Below are 21,888 nucleotides of genomic sequence, written 5' to 3'. Positions count from 1 at the left end.
TGTGTTGTTAAGTTTTTAACATTTTATGAAGTTTATACTGAGCGAAGTTAGTGCTCCAAATATGGGGGGGGGGGGATGGTTTCAAATTAATGCTCAAGTTAGTACAATTGTTTTGTAAATCAGCGATTTTTTTTCTCATTAAAATATTAAACCTACTCGTGATTTCTAGATTATGCTTTAATTCAAACATTCAAAAATTAAAACATGGCACATAAATGATTTCATCAATTTTCTGAACAATCATTGGTTCTTTTAAATCACATGACGTATATGTATCACATGATTCAAGAGTCGGAGATGGCTACCAGCATTTAGCACCATTGGTTTCATTTTACATCGTAACCACTGCCCGTCCTATTCGGAGCTTGTCAAGTTGCATCATAGCATCTACTGCTACGTCCAGTGTGAATTCCTTAGCTATTTTACACCTGTACAAAAGTACAAAAAACGGGGTGAGTCTAGCATCTACTCCAAGCAAGTGAAACCTTCATCTATGTCATGCTGTGCTATAATGACAACAATATGAATTATGTTTTGTTACATGTACACAAATAACTTTCAAATAAATAAATAAATGAAAACGCCGAGAAACTCAAGTTTTATACTTGACACATTTGAATCTGTCAAGTTTAACCTTGGGAGTATTTTGATACCCTGCATAAATTCAACATTCATTTATGTAATACTGTAAGCCCATTTATAAAAATTACCAATACCCTTGTCATCCTCTATAACTTGACAATATGCTGTGTCCCACAGGGTGTTGTATTCAACAGGTCTCACTGCATTGACAATTTTGGTTGATACAATTTTTGACTTACAATAAAGTAATGTTATTAACTAGGTAATATAATTGGAAAACAATATGCTGTGTCCCACAGGGTGTTGTATTCAACAGGTTTCACTGCATTGACAATTCTGGTTGATACAATTTTTGACTTACAATAAAGTAATGTTATTAACTAGGAAATATAATGGGAAAACAATATGCTGTGTCACACAGCTCTATATTTGGGACAAAATTAGAAATACAGTTAAATGTTTCAGATACATACTTAATAACTCCTTTCTCCAACTTCTCTACAGCATCATGTAGTATATCTAATATATAGGTCAAGGACAGTAAGCAGTATGTTTAAGCAATTATGGGTTAATAAAGTTACGAGTGATGGTGACAAAGTAACGATGTTGCCAGAAATGACATTCCCGTAGATACTAGATCCATAACCCTTTCACCACTATAGACCATAATGGACTTACCCAGATCAATGCATGGTAGAGTTTATCAAAGTTAGATTGGGGTGAAAGGGTTAAATTGTACTTGGTTGAGTTATGGCTGTACTTTTTCCATGTCAATAACCTATTGATGACCAGCTGTATTTTTTCCATGCAAATGTGCTACCATCAATTCATTTGCATGAACATTCAACCTCCAATTGAGACTAGGGGGGGGGGGGGGGGGGGGGATGAAAACATTGCAACAGTTGACTGTTAATTGAGCACTCCGTAAGAAAGCACCATATGAAAGCAAACAGAAGACTGTTCCATAGAACAGCACTAATTTGAGCACCACTGTTCATTTGCTTAATTAATGTGCTACTGAACTTTTTTGGTTGGCACTTTATCACAAATTGACTAGAATTTATCAAAGACCGACAACATAACTTGTGACGATTTCAATAGATTTGACTCTAATTCCTCACAAACCAACTTTTCATTAAAACAAAACACACCAATTATTTGGTCTGCTAGCATAATAACTTGGTCAAGGATACGTTGATATCGTCCATGTTGAGAACAGGACAAGTTCCATACTTTGTCAAACAGGAAGCTGACACTGGCCCCTCGCAGGAACAACTGTTGGCTGTCGGGCGGGTCCAGCTGTGAGATGGGTACATTGAATGTAACTACATATGTAACAGAATTTATATTTATTTCTTGGTATTGTCTTGACCTATCAAATCAAATCATATCCTCCAAACCTACATTGTTAATGACAGTATTTTACTTCTTAACTTTTACCTCAGAATTTGAAAGAGCGAAGCAGGTGAGGAACAGCCTTGAAATTCCATGTAATATTGAGCTTTTTTACATCTCAATGTTACATCTTTTTTAACCAGCTATACATCTCTGTATCACAGGGCTACCCTGGTATGATGTTATACAGTGCATACACCTATATTCCCATCTTTGCATAATCTTGTACAATCTTCCTACTCAAGCAGAAGCATAGCAGATCGTAACCCTTGGCTTGCGAAGATGCCATACCCCATACAATAACCAATTGAGACATTAGATTTAAGACAACTGTAGACAATAGACATGATTTTTTTTTCTTCTAAACATTTTCTTCGGGTTGGTAAGTATTGATTATGAAAAGTTCTTTTTACACAACCATTTTTTTTTTTATGTGACGTTTTGATGACTAGTACGATATGTACACTGTCACCTTCATCAGACAAATGACCAGTGAAGTGTATGCACACAAATGTGTAAAATGTGTACGAGTTGTCCTCAAAAAATTATGTCGGTTCGGCTACAATAGTTGCTATATATGTACCGAAATGACTCAAAATGTACCGAAATCTCATAAACATTTTACACCTTTGTGTGCATACGCTTCACTGGTCATTTGTCTGATGAAGGTGACCAGTCATCGAAACGTTACATAGAACATTTTATTGGTTGTGTAAAAAGATTTTTTCATAATTATAGACATGATGTTTTAAGACTTGACAATGGTTAGAGAAAACATGTTTTTATTAAATATTTCCGCTCTTAAACTCCTTTCCATTTTTTGTGATATTTACGAAATATGCGCTGCTTTATATATTGCTTTATAAAATTTAATTGAAATGGAAACTTACTGAAATTGTTATTATTTACCTGGAGATTATATTGTGATGTTATCCACTTTCCAGAAGCCCCTAAACAGGAGATTATCTCATGTTTGTGTGGGACAGAGTGTTTGTGTTTCTCCTCCATAATATTGGTATCTTCCTCACTGGTAAACATGCAAGCTACAACAGAAAATACAATTATTTACAAATTACTCATGTCGGTTGAAGTCAATAAATTTCATTATTCATACTTAGAATGATTCAATTGTGAGAAATCATTGTAACATTTTCAAATTTCATATAATTTTAGATTGTTAATTATGATCGGTCACACTCACAAATCTTTTTTAATGTAACTGATATATGTTGTATGTTTACAACAAATTGAAATGAAAACAAAAATGTAAAATATCATGTGAAAAGTTATCCCCATATATTTTGTAAAAAATCAAATTAAACACAGAATCAGTTTTATATCAAGCATTACACTATCAAGGTTTACTGAGTTCGAGGCTGCAGTGTTAAGAGTAGTTAAGGCGTATGACTGTCTATGATAACCAGGCTACCACCACTGGGTTATGGGTTCGGGCCTACATAGAGTAGCTGCAAGTACAGGCCACAGCTGGTCATTGGTTTTTACATGGGCAATCCGGTTTTCCTCTACCACCAAAACCTGGTTTCTCCTTAAATGCCCATATCTGGTAATAGGACATAAAACACAAACACAAATTTGAGTCCAAGTTAAGTGAACACACCTCCGTTGTCAATGACGACATCCACTCCCACACCCCCGGTCTCCTCCATCACACTGCTGGCTAGAATGTTGGTCCTCTTGCTGATGTCTATCACTTGGGCTTGGCAAATAAATGGAGAGAACAAATTGATAAATTGCTTTTCTTCATACAGCACACAACACATTTAAGTTTTATTCTGAATAATAGATAAGTGTATGCATAATTTTCAAAACGAATGTCAGTTTTAAATGATCATGCATAAAACTTGTTCAAGACTATTTCAATCAAAAATCAATATGATCAGGGGTACATTCGCATATCCGGTTGAACCGGTTGAACCTGTAAAGAAAACAACAGGTACAGATCTGGACCTAGGCTGACCTCAGGAAAATTTGGCACGTGTAGATTGAGGGGTCCAGACGAACCTGACCAAAACTAAAATGTTGACTATTGCTAGTTTGCATTATTTCTTTCTAAAACATTATCAAGCCACATGTAGTTTTTAAGATACGTTATGTAATTCAGTGAACGCATGAAAGGGCATAATATTCTTGATACATTGTTTTTTATTCTCTGAAACTGTGCATTTTTAGCTCTGCTAATAGAATGGTCCAAGTGCGTTTGTTTATCATGGAATATTTCTGCACCACTCATACCGTTTCAACTGGGATACGCGAATGTAGCCCTAGACACACTTCAATGAAATGCGACAGATGATGAACCAGGTCATGGTGTAAGGGAGATAACCCTACTTTTGAATGTCCGTTAAGAGCTAGGTTATAAATACCTATAGATATTTGCAGACCATCAATGAAGTTTCTTTCTTCCTGACTGCTGGACGTTGTTATAATCTATAATTAAAAAACAAAGTTTCTAATACCCAAGTAGTCCATGTGTTTTCTTCTACAAGTTCTTGTGGAATCTCAAAATTTCAAAAATACTTCAAAATATCACTGTAGCAAAATGTACCCATACTGTAGTCAAAATTAATTAGGATTAGGGGGGTAAACTTTTATTCACTTTTAATCAGGTTTTTATATATAGAAAAAAATCATGTGAGAAAGAAATCTTATTCACCAAATATGAAATCAAATCTTTATGTCCATTTCAAACAAAACAAAACACCTTGTGTATACTTTGTGTATGATGTGAAATATGATTTTTTTTCATTTCTTATCTTACATGTAATAACTGTGGTTTGTACTGTAGTAAGAAGAGGAGGGTTAAGTATTTATTGATAAAGATACCAGAGTTTTATTTATCTTATTACAAATTGTAAAGATTATAGGAGGGTTTGTTATAAACAGGTTGGCTACAATCGTTTACATTAGGGTTCATAATACTCATGTTGACTGCAATCATCACATGCACAGGTTGACAACAATCATTATAGTTCATAATACACAGGTTTTGATATTTAATTATCATATCAAGGCTCATTATACACAAGACATGCTTATACAAAACAACTACACACTATAGACAAGCTTTCAGGCTTTACCTTAGCACCCCAGTGATTGGCCAGGTAGAGTGCTGCACATCCAAAGGGTGTGGCCCCGTCAATCACAAGGACTGTGTCCCCACCACACACACGCGCCTGGTAGTGCAGAGCTGTATACGCCTTCACACAGTCACCAATTCCTGCTGCAGCCTCGCTAAAACTCAGTCGATCTGGCTTCCTGACTATGTGAGGAATTCAAGGTAAATGTTACTTTAAAGTTTTACATCGATGAGTGATAAGTTTCCAATTTTTCAAAAGATAGATTTTTGTGGGTATGATGATTGGATAAACATAATGTTTTAGATAAGCCATTATGATAAGAAAATTGATATCTCTTAAACTCTAATCCAAATACTCAGCTGTAAACATTTTTTTTTTAAATTTCATATACAGCAAATTTCAAAATGTAGATATCAGTAGTACACATTGCATTTAATCCACTAAAGTGTCTCTGTTTGGAGTCAAACTTGAGTCTAGTGATTTACTGGTCCAGAAGCTTTCTCTAGCTGAGGCAGTAACACTTACACTACACTGTGTATTACCCACTGTTACATAAAGTAACAGGTACCATGTAATACTCACCTACGTCATACTCCGACATCAAACAATATTCCCCACATCCTGAGTATCTGGCATTTAATGGCACAACACCTAAAAATCAGTATTCAAAAATTATGTATCAAAGCTATAGACAAATTAAGCCAGAAGAAAGTTTCCAGTACATATTACAGTCTTTTTTACAGTGATACATACTACACACAAGGATTCTGAATTCCAGTAACGCTTTCTGATGGAAAATCTTCGTGAAACTTGGGCCTGGTCCTATTAGTAATATCCATGCACAAATAAACTGGTTTCTCACATACACAGCATGTTGCTGTTTATTAAACTTGATGACCTTCATATCTTACCTACAACATTTTCTCCTAGAGCTACATTAGTCACAGACTGACCAATCTTGACCACGATTCCGGCCACATCATGCCCAACACTATATCTGTCTCTTTGACTTTTCTTGTGGATTTCTGTTAGTATCTGAAATATCACAACAAAGAGATTAATGCAACATCAAATCAAAGCCAATGAAATCCCATAGGGGTGTCACAATACGCCAAGAGTGTATCACAATATATTGCAATACAGAATGAATACATTGCGATACGTATCCCGATATACTGTCATTGGAAGGATGTGCTCAATTTTGTAATAAGTTTTTGTCAGAATGTTATCAAACCTAATCATATATAATGTAGTAGGACGAGGAATAGTGCTAAAGATAGTGCCATCACTGGGCCACGAACCCGCGACCCTCGACTCTCCAGCCTGATGCTCTACCGCTGAGCTAAAGGGAAATTCCCTACAGCCAACGCTTGCAAGGCAATGCAAGGCAACCTAATTAATCCACATCTTTTACATTAATATGGATTACAAAGATTTAAGAATTTTGTCAAACCAACCATCAATTACAAAATTTTAACCTTTAAAAACCTTCTTTATGCTTTTTGGCATATCTGTTAGAATTTGTAGTAATTTACAAAGTTAAAACACCTGAAGCAGATCAATATGCTTTTGAAAAGCATTGCGATACAGCAATATTTCATCTCTGTATTGTGGTACGATACAATATGCCTGTGTATTGCGATATACCTGTTTACTGATATCTTGTGACAGTCCTATTATCTCATATACAAAATGTATCTCTTCCTGTTTGATATCAATCTTATTGTCTTCGTAAGACCAAACTCCCATAAAGGCTGAAGCAATTTTATTAGAATATTTTTCTGGGCTGTAAAACATCACTGAAGTGACTTTATTATATATAAACTGTTCTTATAACTCACTGTTAACTCACCGTTGTCGACTTCATACCATTAGTCTATAACTACTATTGACGCATCTACTTATATCTTAATACCTTTGTTTTGTTGCTGAGAACTTGAAATATGTGAGTAAACTGTCGTGTTAATTTATATGTAATAAGTTTTGAACAAATTTGTTGTTGTTTATTGTTAGATTAACCAGTTGACTGATAAACCAGTTACTCGGTCAGAAGATTTTTCGAGTAACCAGTTACTAAAATTTGACCAGTTTGACAACCCTAATATAGTACTGTACCGATATGTTACCTTTGTATTATGTTTTGCTAAAGCACATGCTTTGACTTGTACAACAATGTCAAACTTCTCCGGGGAAGGCACCTCTATCTGGAATGTAAGAATATCAATTAACAAATCAATTTGTTATGTATATACAATAGAAATATAACAGTAGTGATAAAAACACTAAACCGTTAATGGTATTTGAACGGAGTACTTCTGAACTGTACAGAGTGATGCTTTACCTAACATATCAATCCAGATCCAGTTATGCTAATTTTCTCCATAGACACACACAATCCTGTATTACAATGTACGGATGTAACAGGAGCAAAACAAAGCAACTGTAACAGGTGAAAGAGAAAATGTAACAGCCCTGGGACCTTCTGACCTCTAGACGAACGCTCTACCAATTTAGTTACCTGGTCTCTGATGATCGACCTCATGCTCGTCCAGTTCTGCTACACAACCACCAGACTGACATTTTCAAAATTAATTGAGACCTACAAACTCTAGACAAACACCATAACAACTGTTACCCGATCATTAATGTAGTTCCACTACAGAATGACAAAAATTCAATGACCTTTTATGACTGAAACTCTTCCAAATGATTCCTTTAGTCACCAGTAGTCATCCAAGTTAAATTCTATGAACTTTGATCTGATCATTCAAATGTGTATTAATTGTAAATAGTATTTATATTTTCCTTTAGATTCTATTCAAAACATTATTAAGTTTGTATCCTACCAGGGAAGAAAAAGAAACCTATATACATTTATTTTATGAATGTTCAAGGATAATCAAACTTCGAAAGGAGTTAGAGAAGTGGTTTCTCGATAAAACCATGTTCAATTTTAGTATATCGCCAATATCGATACTGCTAGGGCTTCATGGTCGCCATAATGGTATGATTAATATGATGTCGCTGCTGTTTAAGCAATATGTCTATCACTGTAGAATTAAGAAAATTTATGTGTGTTTTGAAGTCTTAAAATCACACATATGTCAATACTATGAGGTAGAAAAGATTGTGTATAAATCAAGAAATGAATACACAAAATTCCTTACAAGGTGGGGAGGATGGCATGCTTTATCCGAAAGGGAGGAACAAAGTAAAATATAAACAAAGTCTTTGTCGGTATGGTAATGAATATTGCACTGATGATGGAAATTGGTCTTGCTGTATGTCTATTCGTCTAAGTGTACTTATCTATAGCAAAAGCTAAGCTAAAAATTAACTTTAATATGGGTGCTGCTAAAAAAACTTGGAAGAAACTAGGTGAACAAATTGCTTCAAAATGAACTTGCATATTTTATTCTGAAACTATTGTGTTTAGATCCAACTAAATCACCGATGAAGGTGGAGGTATGTGAGGACATGTTAATAAATATGTATATTTAAAAAAAAATAAAAAATCGGTGCAGAGTGTAATTTCTGATGTTCCCAAATTTAGCAGTGCTCATGTTGAACTCAAGCATGTATATAATCCTATGGGTATTGTAATGTAATGAATTGTTATGTAATGTAAGGTTTTGTCTCTGGCCTTAATGTAATTGTTCACATGAAAATCAATAAAAAAAATGAAATGTAAAAAAAAAAAAGTTTGTATCCTACCATGTAGTCAACATCGTTGACTGGTGACATTAATGCTGGTGTAAATATTTGTGATACCTCGACCATGTAATGATTATCACTTTATTATCATTTCTCAGTCCTTTAATAGATTCTAGTGTGTTAAAGCTGTTTCAAAAGTTCAAGCACAAAAATAACAACATCAATGCCTTTCTCCGACAAAACATCAGCACTTGCCCAAGGAAGATCAAAGAGAAGTGCTATACAACCATGCATGGTAAGACCCAATTTTGGAATATATGCCTGTGTTATCTGGGACCCGGTAACACAGAAGGATACCATTAATATAAAGATGGTCCAGAGGAGAGCCACACGTTTTGTCTATGGAGATTACAGAACAACGAGCAGCGTGTCATCTACTAGTATGCTAAATATTTCCAGTGGGAATCACTCTAACAACGTAGACAGCAGTACAAGCTAACGTTGTTGTACAGAATTATCAACAGACTAGTGGCTATACCATCACAGCCACACTTGATACCTAGGGGTGCCTCAGCAACAACCAGAGGTCACAGTTTACGCTTCCAGGACCCATAATCTCATGTACAGAACCATCATCAGTCCCATCATCAGTCCCAAAAAGTATTGCCACTCTAGAGGAGTTCGAAAGACACATGCACCAGTACCAGACCACCTACTAGTTGCTCCGGATGCTTTTTAATTGTATATACGATTTCATTTTAATGACACAATTTCTCAATCATCACAATGGGTAGGTGCAACAAGTAATCTGCCGAGGAGGTATTGCAGAGAATTGGAAGAAGAAGAAGAGTTTCCTCTAACCTCGACACCAGAATTAGACATTTTGACAGATGGATGTCTTGATATTTCTGTCAGAATATCTCAGTCTATTTTCAGGGCAAGAGGAAACTTGGGCTAGATGATATGCTACACACTTTCCCTTTCCTGTTACATTTATAAAACAAAATAACAGAATTGATTCTTTCCAAACCTCCATGTGCAACGTTAAGTAAGCGTGTCGTTAAGCTCTGACTCTGAAGTCTAGTGTTTTCTTCCAGTTTAATTAAAGCTTCGTGTGTATGATTAATTATAGCCGTTTAGCACTACCCAGCTGTAAGACAGCACAATATCGAGGGGAGGAACGTAGAGTCCTATAATTATATGTATATCGAAAAAAATGAACATCATCTATTCAGCAAATAAACTACTTACATCTGCTTCCAGAGTAAATTTGGAACTCCCGTCCGTTGGACTTAACGCGTCCTGCACCACAGATCTCATTCTTCATGAACCTATTACCTAACCTACCGGCTATCTTCTGATTATAATGCAAAATTTACTACTGTGACTTTGAAATGTTTAGTTTACAGATAAAACATCACATACTGTAATTGTCCGACAACCAACTGTTATTGAAATTACCATAGAGAAACTTCATGCATTGATAATTACGCTATTGCACGCGTAATCAGTGATATTGACATTCTTGATCCGAACATGAATGAACCGAAAATAGAACCGGAAGTGTGTTGTGGTACGACACGCCCCCAATCTTCCCATAGTTCATGTCATTTCCGGTAAAGCTGGGGTGGTGACTGCTGAAGATAAATTTTCATAATTTTTGAGTAGCTGCAGACTATATCTGACCTTGGAGATCAGAGACAGAAGACACATTCCTAGAAATTTTCCATAATTCAATTATGCATTGGATTTGACACGAAAACGGTACTTGATCCTTGTAATTTGTCCAAACTTAGCATACTGGTTTTGCCCGGTGCCATGATTGCATAGGTAAAATTGATGTCAACTTCTGTCTACTTCTAGAATTGAATGCATTGACTAATCGTGTATTTTTTTAAGGTGACACACCAAGTATACTTCTTTAATGTATGCTTGTGAAGTAATATACTCAATGTTTCTAAGGTTTAGTTTCTTAGTACTTCATTGTTTTATGTCGCCTTTGAGTCGTGTTTCAATGTGTAGTAATTAACTGTTAGTAGACCTGGGCCGTTTTCGTTTAAACTGTTCAACATGTCGGACCACAGTTGTTCGTTTATTAAATAATGTCGGACCTAGTAATCTGATGCTGCTTTCAGACGAGCCTTGTCAAAGCATTGCATGGCCTGAATAAACATTTGCAGGTCCGTCAGGATTTATACCCCAAAATGTTACATTTATAAGGGGACATACTGTTTGTTCCGCAAAAACAAACAAGCTCCTAGAGTTACATCTGCAATATCCATTTACTATATAAATATGAAGCTGGTTTGAGTTCGGTAAACCAAATGCTTCCTTCAATCTACATTTACCCGACCCTATTCACAGGGCCATATATGTTATAAGTATTATCTTTCGCTGTAATATAAATCGCTGTAAGCTTTTTAGCTTTTGGAGATGTCTTGATTATATTTCATTTACTTATTGATAATGTTCATCCAGTTGTGCATAAAATGATAAAAGTCCTTTATTTACACATTGATGAGTTGTGGCGGTACATAGGTCATGTTGCTCACACATTATATCTTGACAAAAACAGTTCTCTCTCTATATGAAACACACTTATAATTACACACATACTGTATAAAGTTCGCTCTTGTTGATTTGCTCTCAAATGACCAGTAAAAGTTCACATAATTAAAAACACATATGCACGTGGTGTCCATGGTACTGATTGTAAAAAGAGGCCTGGAATTTGGACCTGTTGGTAATGTTATGGTTGTTCAGTAATGTTTTAAAGCTGTTAAGGTTAATTGCTGTAGCAATCACTTCCGGTAGACTGTTCCATGTTGTTATTGTTCTATTGCTGAAGACATTTTTGTTCAAGGCAAAACGGTTTCTTTAACAGCTTTTTTGGATGCCCCTATAGGCCTGGTCCCCATATTTGATGCCGGTTTAAACATATGTTCATGGTCTACATGGTCGATATTATTTAGGATCTTATCCTCAGATATTTTCATTAATTGTAAAAGTCCTGTTTTATTTGGGATTTTATCTGATTTTCCCCTTATGTCATTGGCCGATCAGTCTAGTCTTTCTATGCCAATTGCAGCCATTGGCCTTTAACACATATATACCATGTGATGATGTCAAATGAAGCAGTGTGTTCTGACAATTCAGAAGGTTCACTTAAACTGTATTAAAAAAACCTGATCAAAACATTGATTACAGTTGAACCTTACCTTATTATCTCGAAGTCGACAGGGTCGTGGAAAAGCTTCGAGTTATCCTAGTATTCCAGTTATCAGAGTTATCCGAGTATTTAAGTTGTGCAGGTACAAATGTGACACAGCTTTACAGCTATTTTACACAAGAAATTATCTTTATTTGAAGTTTCAATGTAACAGAAAATAATCAATGGGGACTGTAAACAAACGAAGACTTGTAAATGTTAATCCTGCGATTTCAAGTGTTAACCTCAACAGAGCATCAGTTTTACTTACTTTAAACAGTTAAAATATTGCCCAAGATTTAGATTTTCTACATCAGATCTAAAGAGAGAGTCAATTTAGATTCTACTGTATGTCTAATACTTTATACACACTCATGGAACTAAGTTATTATGTGATATATTGATATGGTAATGTTTAGCATGGAATTAAGACATGAAGGCCGACTTAATAAGTTAATAATATAAGGGCTTGAAGTGGCTCTTAACCCTTTCACCCCTATGTAACTTCAATAAACTCTTCCATGCATTGATTTGAATAAGTCCATTATGGTCTACATTGGTGAAAAGGTTAAAAGTTTCATGTGCCTTTTCATAGGTATGTCAAGTACAATAGTGTGGGTTTTAGGTCAGTTGCCAGTGACCAGATAACTGTTGATTTTATTTTACTGATCCCCTAGTGAGTATCAAATGCCACGGCCCAAATCTCTGATCTGAATATTATTGAAAACATTTCATTTTAACATTCAGTCAGCAAATTAAAGGTTCAGATCAATTGGTTAAGTTTTTAAATTAGAATATCTTATCAAATCTTATGAGCAAACATTTCTTCATTAGCAATTTTATGTACCCAAGGTATATAAATCTTTCAAGGAAACAAATGGCTGCTAGTGCTGTAGTGCTTTAAAAATCTGCTGTAGTAATTTCCCTTACCTTTTTGTTTTTGAAAAGTTCCTCAGTCTATATGTATGAGCAATAAAGAACGAAGTTGAGAAAAATTACAAACCATTATATTTACCAGCTGAATAATGTTTGTATGGGAAAGTGCTTATATGTATAAATCACAGATAGTGAAACCAGGAAATATATTTCCGTATGTAACAGAATCTTTAGTCCATCAATTACGTTAGATTAAGTGATGCTGGGAACAGCAGGAAGTACTGATAGAAATGTATCCTGATTACCCTTAGTAAAATTAAAATAAAAAAAGTTTTTTTCCTGTGCGACAGATTTGATGAGGAAGTTAATGTTATACACGCCTGGCAAAGAGAAAATTAAATGGTACAGAAATTTATCAAATTTATTTCGATTTAAAGATTTTTCTGGTGAGTTGTTTTAATTATGAACTTATTCCTAAGCAATATTTCTTGAAATTCAATTACATTTGTATACAAATTAAAAAAAGCATGAATTTATCTGCAGAAGTGTATTTATAAACATTTAATGGGCTATGTGTAAGAGAGTAGAGTCATCATTAAATTTAAATACTATATTCAGTTCAAAATTTTTGGATCCATTGTATTATCATTACAGAATGAATTAACGTTCGATTAGATAGATTGTTAAATTTAGTGCCATACATATAAAGTTTGAGGCTTGGACAGGCAGTGATTTTTGGAATCTATATGTACTCGGGTACAGGAGTCATGCTTGTCCTATATGACTTACCCACATTGTGATATTACAAAGGTATCATTAACCCTTTCACCCCTATGTAACTTTAGTAGACTCTGTCATGCATTGATATGGATGAGTCCATCATGGTCTGTAGTGGTGAAAGGGTTAAGATCTCCCATGTGTTTGTATCAATCATGCTTATACAACTCTTTTTTTGTGTGTGTTGTAGAACTTGCTTATGGGCCCAACCAACGTGTAAACAATGGCCGCTGCAGGAGGTACGTTATGTATTTATTTTGTTGCCTGCTTGTATATTTTCAAATTACATATTTACTTTTACAGCATTAATCCAGTTTTCTTAACTTGTTTTCAAAAAATATACTGTCAGAAAATAAAAATAAATTGCTTAATTATATAAAGCTAGTGTACTTCAAATTATATGATTTACCTTTATTACGAATTTTGGGAAACCACGATTTAAAACACAATAAAACATATAAGAGATAGCCTAAATCATAAATAGTTGTTAATGTTTTGTTGGTCACAGACTTCTATTGTGTGATAAACCTACACATCTTACATACATATTCATATCTGATCAACATATTTTTTCTCTTCCAGGTGGTGCTGCATGGACGATCACCGGGGAGGATCGGTCCAAACATGATTCCCAGTTCTTCCAGCTCAGACCTGTCAATGGGTTTGTTACAGGTAAGCACTTGATATTTTTTAGGGATGAAGAAAGAGATGGTGGGGTGTTGCCATAATGCTGTAAAATGTTCAGAGAAAACACCGTCAATATGTGTAATAAATGAGGTTTCCCATTTCATTGAGTGTATACTGCTACATAATTTTGCACACTGTGAGTAAAATTTTCTGTTATCTATTTCAGCATAAAAACTTACAAAAACTTTAAATTTTATTGATACATAAGTATTTTTATTGATTCATATGTCTCTGGTATCAAAACTATATAGTTTTGAGTAATATTTATGGAACCCAAAAATGTTAACTGTTATTGGACAACTCCAATTTTGACCATTCATTATGTTGTAGGTGACCAGGCCAAAGGCTTCTTCATGCAGTCTGGATTGCCCACTGCCATTCTGGGACAGATCTGGTAAGCAGTGTACACTTGCAAATTACAGGAAATTAAAAGAGGAAAGATTGTAACAAAGAATATGCTTTTTTCGTTATTTTTAATTTCATATATTTTTATGCCCAAAACATCGTGTTAGCCTTTTCCATCGGTCTGCAGCAGCACGAGTGAAAAATATCAAAATATTAGCCACACGATTGAAATATATTTGTTATTACTGAAAACACCATTAAATTTTCTATTTATTACATTTTTAAAGCATAAAACATGAAAAAATGTAATGCATTAAAAAAGGGCGGGAATCAGGACCTTCATAATAAGCGCCATATCCTAATGACGTTGCACTTGACAACAAGGCTGCCCACCATTTTGAATGGGATACTCAACGCAATTCCGACGTTTTCTGGTATTATTGCCTATAAAAATGTTATTTATTGTATATTTATGTAAATACTTAAGTGTGTGTGTACCAAACATTTACCATAACAACCACTTATGTTACTGTCGCTTCATTTGAATCTAAACAAAAAATCGCTGCCTTTGAATGCAGCGAATAGAAGATATCGTTATGATCGGTCAATATCAAAAAGTGATATTTGTCACAGTGTGAAAGATATCAGTTTTATCAAGTTGATAGAATCCAATATTTCACTGGTAAAAATGTAATAAATTAAACAATCAAATCAGAAGTTGACAAATATTGTTTGGTTCCTCCATTATCTACCAGTAATTAACTGCAGCACTGATATGTTATATATCACATATCTACATTGCTATAGGACTCTAGCTGACATGAACAATGATGGCAAGATGGACAAGAAGGAGTTTTCTATTGCCATGCATCTGATCAAGAAGAAACTACAGGGCTACGAGTTACCCAAGTCTCTTCCTGCCTCACTGAAAGCTGACCCAGTGGTGGGGTCCTTTGGTGGGATGTCTGTGGCTGGACCAGGAATGATGATGGGCCAAGGTAGCAATTTATAAGGGGTCAAGCTAAAGAAGTTGAAGTCCTCAGTCTTATATTTGTATCCTCATTTTTCACAGAAATTAGATTTATATTGTTTTCAGTGTATTTGTCTGTACTTCCATCTTAAATCAGTTTTCAGGAGAGACTCGGGTCTGGTCTCAAGAATGGGATGATTTACAAATACGTAAGAAGGTTTATGAATATTCTTCCACTTTGATTGCCCGATGTTTTTTTTTATTGAATTTTCACTAAAATGCAAAGATTTATTTGTGATCCCAAATCATATGCATAGTAGCGTTGTTTCTACTGTTGGCTTGATACAGATGACACGTGTATTACAAAACTTGTATATGTCATTAGAAAAGCCTACAACAGAATAATGGAAAATAATGAAAAGTGCAAAAATGAGTTCATTTAAATGATAATAGAGAAAACTTGTTCATGTTTATGTATTACAGCAGCCATGCCAGCTATTGGCAGTATGGCCCCAACAGCGATGGTCGCCAGTCCTATGACAATGCCGGTCATGTCTAATGGAGTGGCCCCGCCCATGTCCCAAGCTGGATTTGGAAGTAAGGCAGATTATACTGATCCTGTTTGCCAAGATAATGTTTCCTCATGCCCTACCAGTACTGAAAAGAATGCAATAATAATGCATGATTCATTCTGTATAATCTAAAGGAATTATTGCTGACACTCGCATATAGTAACCGAAAAGGAGAAAACATGTTTTGCATTCTCACTGATAATCCAATTCAGTTTCAAGAAAACTGATTTTTTTATGTAACATATATAGATTTTTATAATAAAAAACATAAGTGTTTTCATGGAATCAACAACTTGTAGTTACATGTATCAATATTTTTTTCCATGCAATGCATATATTTCCCAGGAATCCAGTGTTAAATTTCTTAAATATTTCTTTGACTCCATGCTGATAAACTAGGTGCATATTTTAATGAAATGTGTGTTATGATTTCGTATTTTAAAATGTAGAGAAATGTAGGTGAAATATCTGCATGGTATTAAACTTTTGACATTTTTACATAAAATAGCTAACCTGTACTAACTTTGATATTTTTTTTGCTACTGTCAGTGATGGGACTGGCACCTGGTATGGATGGTAAACCTCGGGCTGGATCCTTTACTGCAGTTCCTCAGCAACAGATGGGTGTTGGGTATGTACTTAGTAGGGCCAACAATAAATGTACTAAAAGTAGGGCCAAAAATAAGTAAGAGTGGTGACTGCCCAAACATCAAACATGTTACTGCTTGTCATTATATTTTTATTTCAAATACAAACGCATATCAAATGTTTACATGTTGTCAACTGCTATTTTTCCAGGGTCGCTCAAAGATAAAATAATTCTGATGTGTCTGATTTTTTTTAACTCAAGTCATCATAAACATCAGCATGTTTTGTTTTAGTTACTAAAAACACCTGTGAATATGAAGTTTCAGGTTTTCGTGTAAAGATTTATGACTGAAAAAAACTTTCATTTAAATGAATAGGCTAATTGACTGAGTGAAAATTAGAGTAAATGATTCGACTAGTGTTAATTAACCATGTCTTTAACTGAATTCAGAATAAGGTTTACCTAAAATAAGCTTCAGAAAAGTATCAAATAACAAAAAAATAAACCTTGAAGTCAAATTGGTCAAGTAAATGACATTGACCAATTTTTCGGGATATTGGTGCCAAAAATAAGTATTCGTGGACAAGGAATTGGCAGTTAAGCCCAATAACATATACCTGCACCATAGGGCCATGCCTTTTATGTTTGTAACTTCTACATCTCCCTCCATAGCCCACTGTACAGAGTGATTTTGATTCTGTATTACAGTCAGATGAGTTCCTTTGCGATGCCCCAACCGAATAAGCTAAAGTACACTCAGCTGTTCAACACCAATGACAGGAACAAGCGAGGGAGTCTTACAGGTGAGATATAACCAAAAACATGATGAAAAATGGCAGAACACCCAGACTTAGGATTTAAATTGCTCGTCTTAGAATGGATATATTGCCAATATTAACAATAATTTGCTTTCCCGAGGGTCGATTATGCTTTTATGAAACTAATTTCATTTACATCATACAGATTTGTTGTTTATTTCCTGTAAAGGTTGACATGCTGTGCACATTTAGTATTTGCTGTTGTTTTACTTGTTAATCAGGTGTTGAAGCCAGGGCGATCTTTCTACAGACGGGTATACCGCAGCCAATTCTGGCCCAGGTTTGGTAAGTAAAAGGAGTCAGGGAAAATTCATTAGAATATCATAATGCAACTTTTAACGATGAATATAGCAATGTACAGTTCACAATATCGTGGCACTGGATATATGCTGCAACCAATGAAAAATCATAGCCATTCTAGAAATCAGTAGTCTGTAAGATCTCATTATGCTGTCGCCTTTTGTCCAGCAAAATATTAGCATAATAATGTGGTTAGTTACCGAAGGTATTTTGTTTTTATATGGAAGTCATTTTCAAAATAAACAGCATTAGAATTCCATAACATTTTCATTGCTTCATAAGTTTAAAGATTGTGTTAATTAATTCTGTTTAAATTATATTATTTATTGAGAATTATCTGAGATTTACGTGTTTATGAAGTTTGTTGTTCGTGTATTGTTTGACAGGGGTCTCTCTGATGTGGACAAGGACGGGAAGCTCACCTGTGACGAGTTCTGTATAGCCATGCACCTGATAGACTTGGTGAAGATGGGTGTGACACTGCCCCCTACCCTGCCTCCAGAGCTCCTACCCACCAAGGGCCGGTCAGGCAGTTTTGGTCCCCCACAGGTCAACCAGCCACAGCAATCTCTACCAGGTAAATCTTTAATGTGAGGTTAAAAAAAAATCAAATACAAATCTTGACAAAAATTGAAATATTATACTGGTATTTCTTAATAATTTGCATATGATTTGTTTTTCATTTTTTTGTCAAAACGTCTTTAAAATTAATTTGACAGAAAAGTGGGCTTAAAAGAAAAATTCACCAACACTGAAATAATGACACATTTATGTATACATGCTATTTTTTTGAAGCAATGTTTTTTTTGGCAATTTTCATTGAATGAACCATCAATCGATATTATCAAACTATCTTATATACCACAACCTCAACACTACAAATTAAGCAAGGAATGAACTATATTTTTTTGTGTAAATGTTTAAACAGCCTGTGAGAAATCAAAGTTGTATCATGCAATGACAATTGGTCCCTTTATGCTGTCAGGTAAACCCAAGGACGCGTTTGAAGACCTGTTAGGGAATATGGGTATGGCTCCTCCTCCTTTACAGCCCCAGGCCAACAACAACACTAACCAGGAACTAGAGGAGGATATGTCACAAGGTAGGCTGCCACACCTGAAATATTATTATATTTTCATAAGCAATACAGCTTATTGATATTACATTACATGTGTTATGCACAATACAATGTCATACAAAGTCAAGTTCAAGCCATACACTAATAGGTATATTCACTCATTTCATAGACAAGAGGTGTGACCTAATTTCAAAAGCTTTACACACAAAAAAATCCAAAATTATACAGTTCTGTAACATTTTCTGTACTAAGTAATTTCAAAAGTTTATACATGGATGGCTTGTATCGGTAATAAGGTTTAACAGTTTTTGACGGAGGAAATCATATTCTTTACAAATGAAAACAAAATGATATTCATCTTCTTCTTCAGTAGTACATATTGGGCATATACGGTTAGAAACAGTNATATTCATCTTCTACTTCAGTAGTACATATTGGGCATATACGGTTAAAAACAGTCTGCTTATTGTATCTTCCTGTTTCAATTATTAAACAGTGCGCAGACAAACGAAAACTACAAATTTCTTTGTACAACTGTACCCTAGATGATTCATAACCTCAAGAGTAGAAAGTTTTGGTATATTTTCATAAAGATGAAAAATGCGGAAGAATCTTAAAATATGATGTCAGCAACACACAGAACACACAAAAAAACAAAGAAAGCATTAAGTTTAAATGTCAGTCCAAGTGCCAAAAATCTTACAAAATATGTAAACAATTTTGGTAAATACCGAAACATCTTATACAAGTACCAAAATAACCGAGTACAAAAATGTATATTTCCCACCGGAAGTGTTCGCTGGAGTTACATTGATCAACTTAAAGAAGGTTGATAGGGTTAACAGAAATAATTGGTGACTGGTGAGTGTCTATCCCATTGCTGTCTAGTCATGTTGATTTAACGGGTTTACGGGGTGCCAGGAAGCAGCTGGGCTGTGGAACGACCCCTACGTATACGTGCTACAGCTCCCCCTGCAAATGGGGGCAGGAGCTGAGTTACACCGAGGTGATAAGGCCCAAATGAATATGTGCAGCATATGAGAGCCCCCATGAGTTTTTTTTATAGAGGAATATAACTAAGAACTATAGAAAGACAATCAATATTTTATTGGGAATGTCCTAAGATGAAGCCTATGTCAATTATTATGACAGCCTGTTCTGAGGTCCTGATGCAATACTCAACTAGAACTGTAAAAATAAGCCCACTCGAAGGTTTGACATATTACAAGCCTTAATGACAGGAACATGTTCTTACTTACATCTTTTGTCAATGCTAGTGACATTTGAGGACAGACGGAAGGAAAACTTTGCAAAGGGTCAGGCTGAGTTGGACCGTCGGCGACAAGCTCTCCAGGACCAGATGAGGAGGGAACAGGAAGCTCGCATGCAGAAAGAGCGACAGGAGCAGGAGAAAAGGGAACGCATTAGGTAAAGCCTCTTATGTTAATCTTATGGGGGCCGCGTTGGCCAAGTGGTTAAGGCGTCTGACATTCTGCTACCACTAGCCCTCCATCACTGGGTCGCACGTTCGAGGCCTACGTGGGGCAGTTGCCAGGTTCTGGCCGTAGGTCGGTGGTTTTTCTCCAGGAACTCCAGCTTTCCTCCACCACCAAAACCTGGCACGTCCTTAAATGACCATAGCTGTTAATAGGACGTAAAGCACAAACAAACCAAACTTATGTTATTCTAAAAAGAATGTCATGTTTATTTTTTGGGTTGAACAAATTATCTGAACTCACTTCTAATTAATGAAACTGTAATGTAACATTAACAAGACAAAAAAAATAATTTTGTTAATGGATGAATGCCTTTATTTCAAGATATTGAAAAATAAAGATATAAAAAAGAGATTTACTTTATGATTTTTTCTATCCATATTTAATATGGATAGAAAAAATCATAAAGTAAATCTCTTGTCTAACAAAGAATTAAAATATTTATGTAATACTATGAATCTTGGGTATTTCAGTAGTTGTAATACTCCCTGGTGTATATATATATATATCAATGCAGTGCATATATAACTGATCTCAGAAGGTAATTGTAACATATGCTCAGCAAGCTTTGAAGTTTCGATTCGGTGTTTTCCTATTCGGCATCACCAACATTAAAGTATACTCAATAGACTTTTTCATTTTGTAGACAAGAACAAGAAATGAAACGACAAATGGAACTAGAAAAACATATGGAAAAACAAAGACAAAATGAACGTGAAAGAGAAGGACAGCGCCAGAAAATAATGGAACAAAGAGAGGTACAAAAACACAGCCATACTAGGAAATTTTAATTTTGGATCAATGCTTTACTTTCGTTTCCCCTGGCAAGGAATTAAATTAAAATTGAATTAAATGCTGTATAACAAAATTTGGCTGTAGTGAACTAATTTCTATCATTTCCGGGTGTTTGTATTAAACTTTATTTTTCTGCCGTTGAAATTAATTTTCAGATTTTAAACTCTTCCTGAGTGAAAAAAATGTGTCATATAACTGTAAAGTGAAATATTAATATAACACCCTTGTTTCAATTGTCACCTCACATACTGCCAACCTATTTCTCCTTTCTTTTTTCTAAATACAAATTAATGTAGTTATATTCATCACTCTATTATATTATAAGACGCCTTTACAAGGCCAAAATTTAATTGTAAAAATGGTGTCGGTATAACATGGTTTTACTGTAGCATGTCGCTATTAACAGGCTGCCAGACGTGAGTTAGAACGCCAGAGGCAGATGGAGTGGGAACGACAGAGGAAAGAACAGCTGCTAGCAGAGAAACGTAGAGAATATGAGCAGTTAGGAAACCTCAAGTCTCGCGCTAATAACCTTAAGTGTGAGCTGGAATCACAGGTAAGAACTCGTTATAGTGTCAAAATGAACAGAGTTTCTGTAAGATTATTTTTCAAATATATGCATATTCATCCATCGGTTTAAAATCCCCA

At 35.0% G+C, this 21,888-nt stretch overlaps 2 protein-coding genes across 4 annotated transcripts in view; one reads left to right on the top strand and one right to left on the bottom strand.

The window, feature by feature from the left end:
* Positions 1-83: 83 nt before the first annotated feature.
* Positions 84-10,317, bottom strand: LOC110459046 (quinone oxidoreductase-like protein 1). Its single transcript, XM_021511083.1, has 11 exons — positions 9,981-10,317; positions 7,202-7,279; positions 5,987-6,110; positions 5,658-5,726; positions 5,076-5,257; positions 4,362-4,425; positions 3,596-3,694; positions 2,887-3,020; positions 1,776-1,881; positions 1,056-1,101; positions 84-428 (listed from the first exon to the last, which is right to left on the bottom strand). Exons 1-11 carry the CDS (start codon positions 10,047-10,049, stop codon positions 332-334), a joined length of 1,068 nt encoding a protein of 355 aa, XP_021366758.1. The 5' UTR covers positions 10,050-10,317; the 3' UTR covers positions 84-331.
* A 15-nt stretch (positions 10,318-10,332) lies between these two features.
* Positions 10,333-21,888, top strand: part of LOC110459045 (intersectin-1-like) — a 65,432-nt gene continuing 53,876 nt past the window's right edge. For all 3 annotated transcript variants that reach the window (XM_021511079.1, XM_021511081.1, XM_021511082.1), the window contains exons 1-14: positions 10,333-10,493; positions 13,781-13,829; positions 14,173-14,262; positions 14,608-14,671; positions 15,430-15,620; positions 16,076-16,189; positions 16,714-16,795; positions 17,462-17,556; positions 17,793-17,856; positions 18,258-18,448; positions 18,857-18,973; positions 20,227-20,377; positions 21,092-21,203; positions 21,647-21,796. In XM_021511079.1, coding sequence (XP_021366754.1) covers positions 13,814-13,829; positions 14,173-14,262; positions 14,608-14,671; positions 15,430-15,620; positions 16,076-16,189; positions 16,714-16,795; positions 17,462-17,556; positions 17,793-17,856; positions 18,258-18,448; positions 18,857-18,973; positions 20,227-20,377; positions 21,092-21,203; positions 21,647-21,796 — 1,437 coding nt within the window. In that variant the 5' untranslated portion in view covers positions 10,333-10,493; positions 13,781-13,813. The remainder of the gene's footprint in view (positions 10,494-13,780; positions 13,830-14,172; positions 14,263-14,607; positions 14,672-15,429; positions 15,621-16,075; positions 16,190-16,713; positions 16,796-17,461; positions 17,557-17,792; positions 17,857-18,257; positions 18,449-18,856; positions 18,974-20,226; positions 20,378-21,091; positions 21,204-21,646; positions 21,797-21,888) is intronic.

The sequence above is a fragment of the Mizuhopecten yessoensis genome, unplaced genomic scaffold (assembly GCF_002113885.1).
Source record: "Mizuhopecten yessoensis strain PY_sf001 unplaced genomic scaffold, ASM211388v2 scaffold9963, whole genome shotgun sequence".
Taxonomy (NCBI): Eukaryota; Metazoa; Mollusca; class Bivalvia; order Pectinida; family Pectinidae; genus Mizuhopecten; species Mizuhopecten yessoensis.
This window is presented reverse-complemented; position numbering and strand designations above follow the sequence as displayed.

Excerpts from the sequence above, each read along its gene's own strand:
- LOC110459046 (XM_021511083.1), bottom strand. The coding sequence starts at position 10,049 with ATGAGATCTGTGGTGCAGGACGCGTTAAGTCCAACGGACGGGAGTTCC. Across the intron at positions 6,111-7,201 it reads TAGCAAAACATAATACAAAG|ATACTAACAGAAATCCACAA; the intron begins GTAACATATCGG and ends GTGATATTTCAG. Across the intron at positions 1,882-2,886 it reads CATCACAATATAATCTCCAG|CTGGACCCGCCCGACAGCCA; the intron begins GTAAATAATAAC and ends CCCATCTCACAG.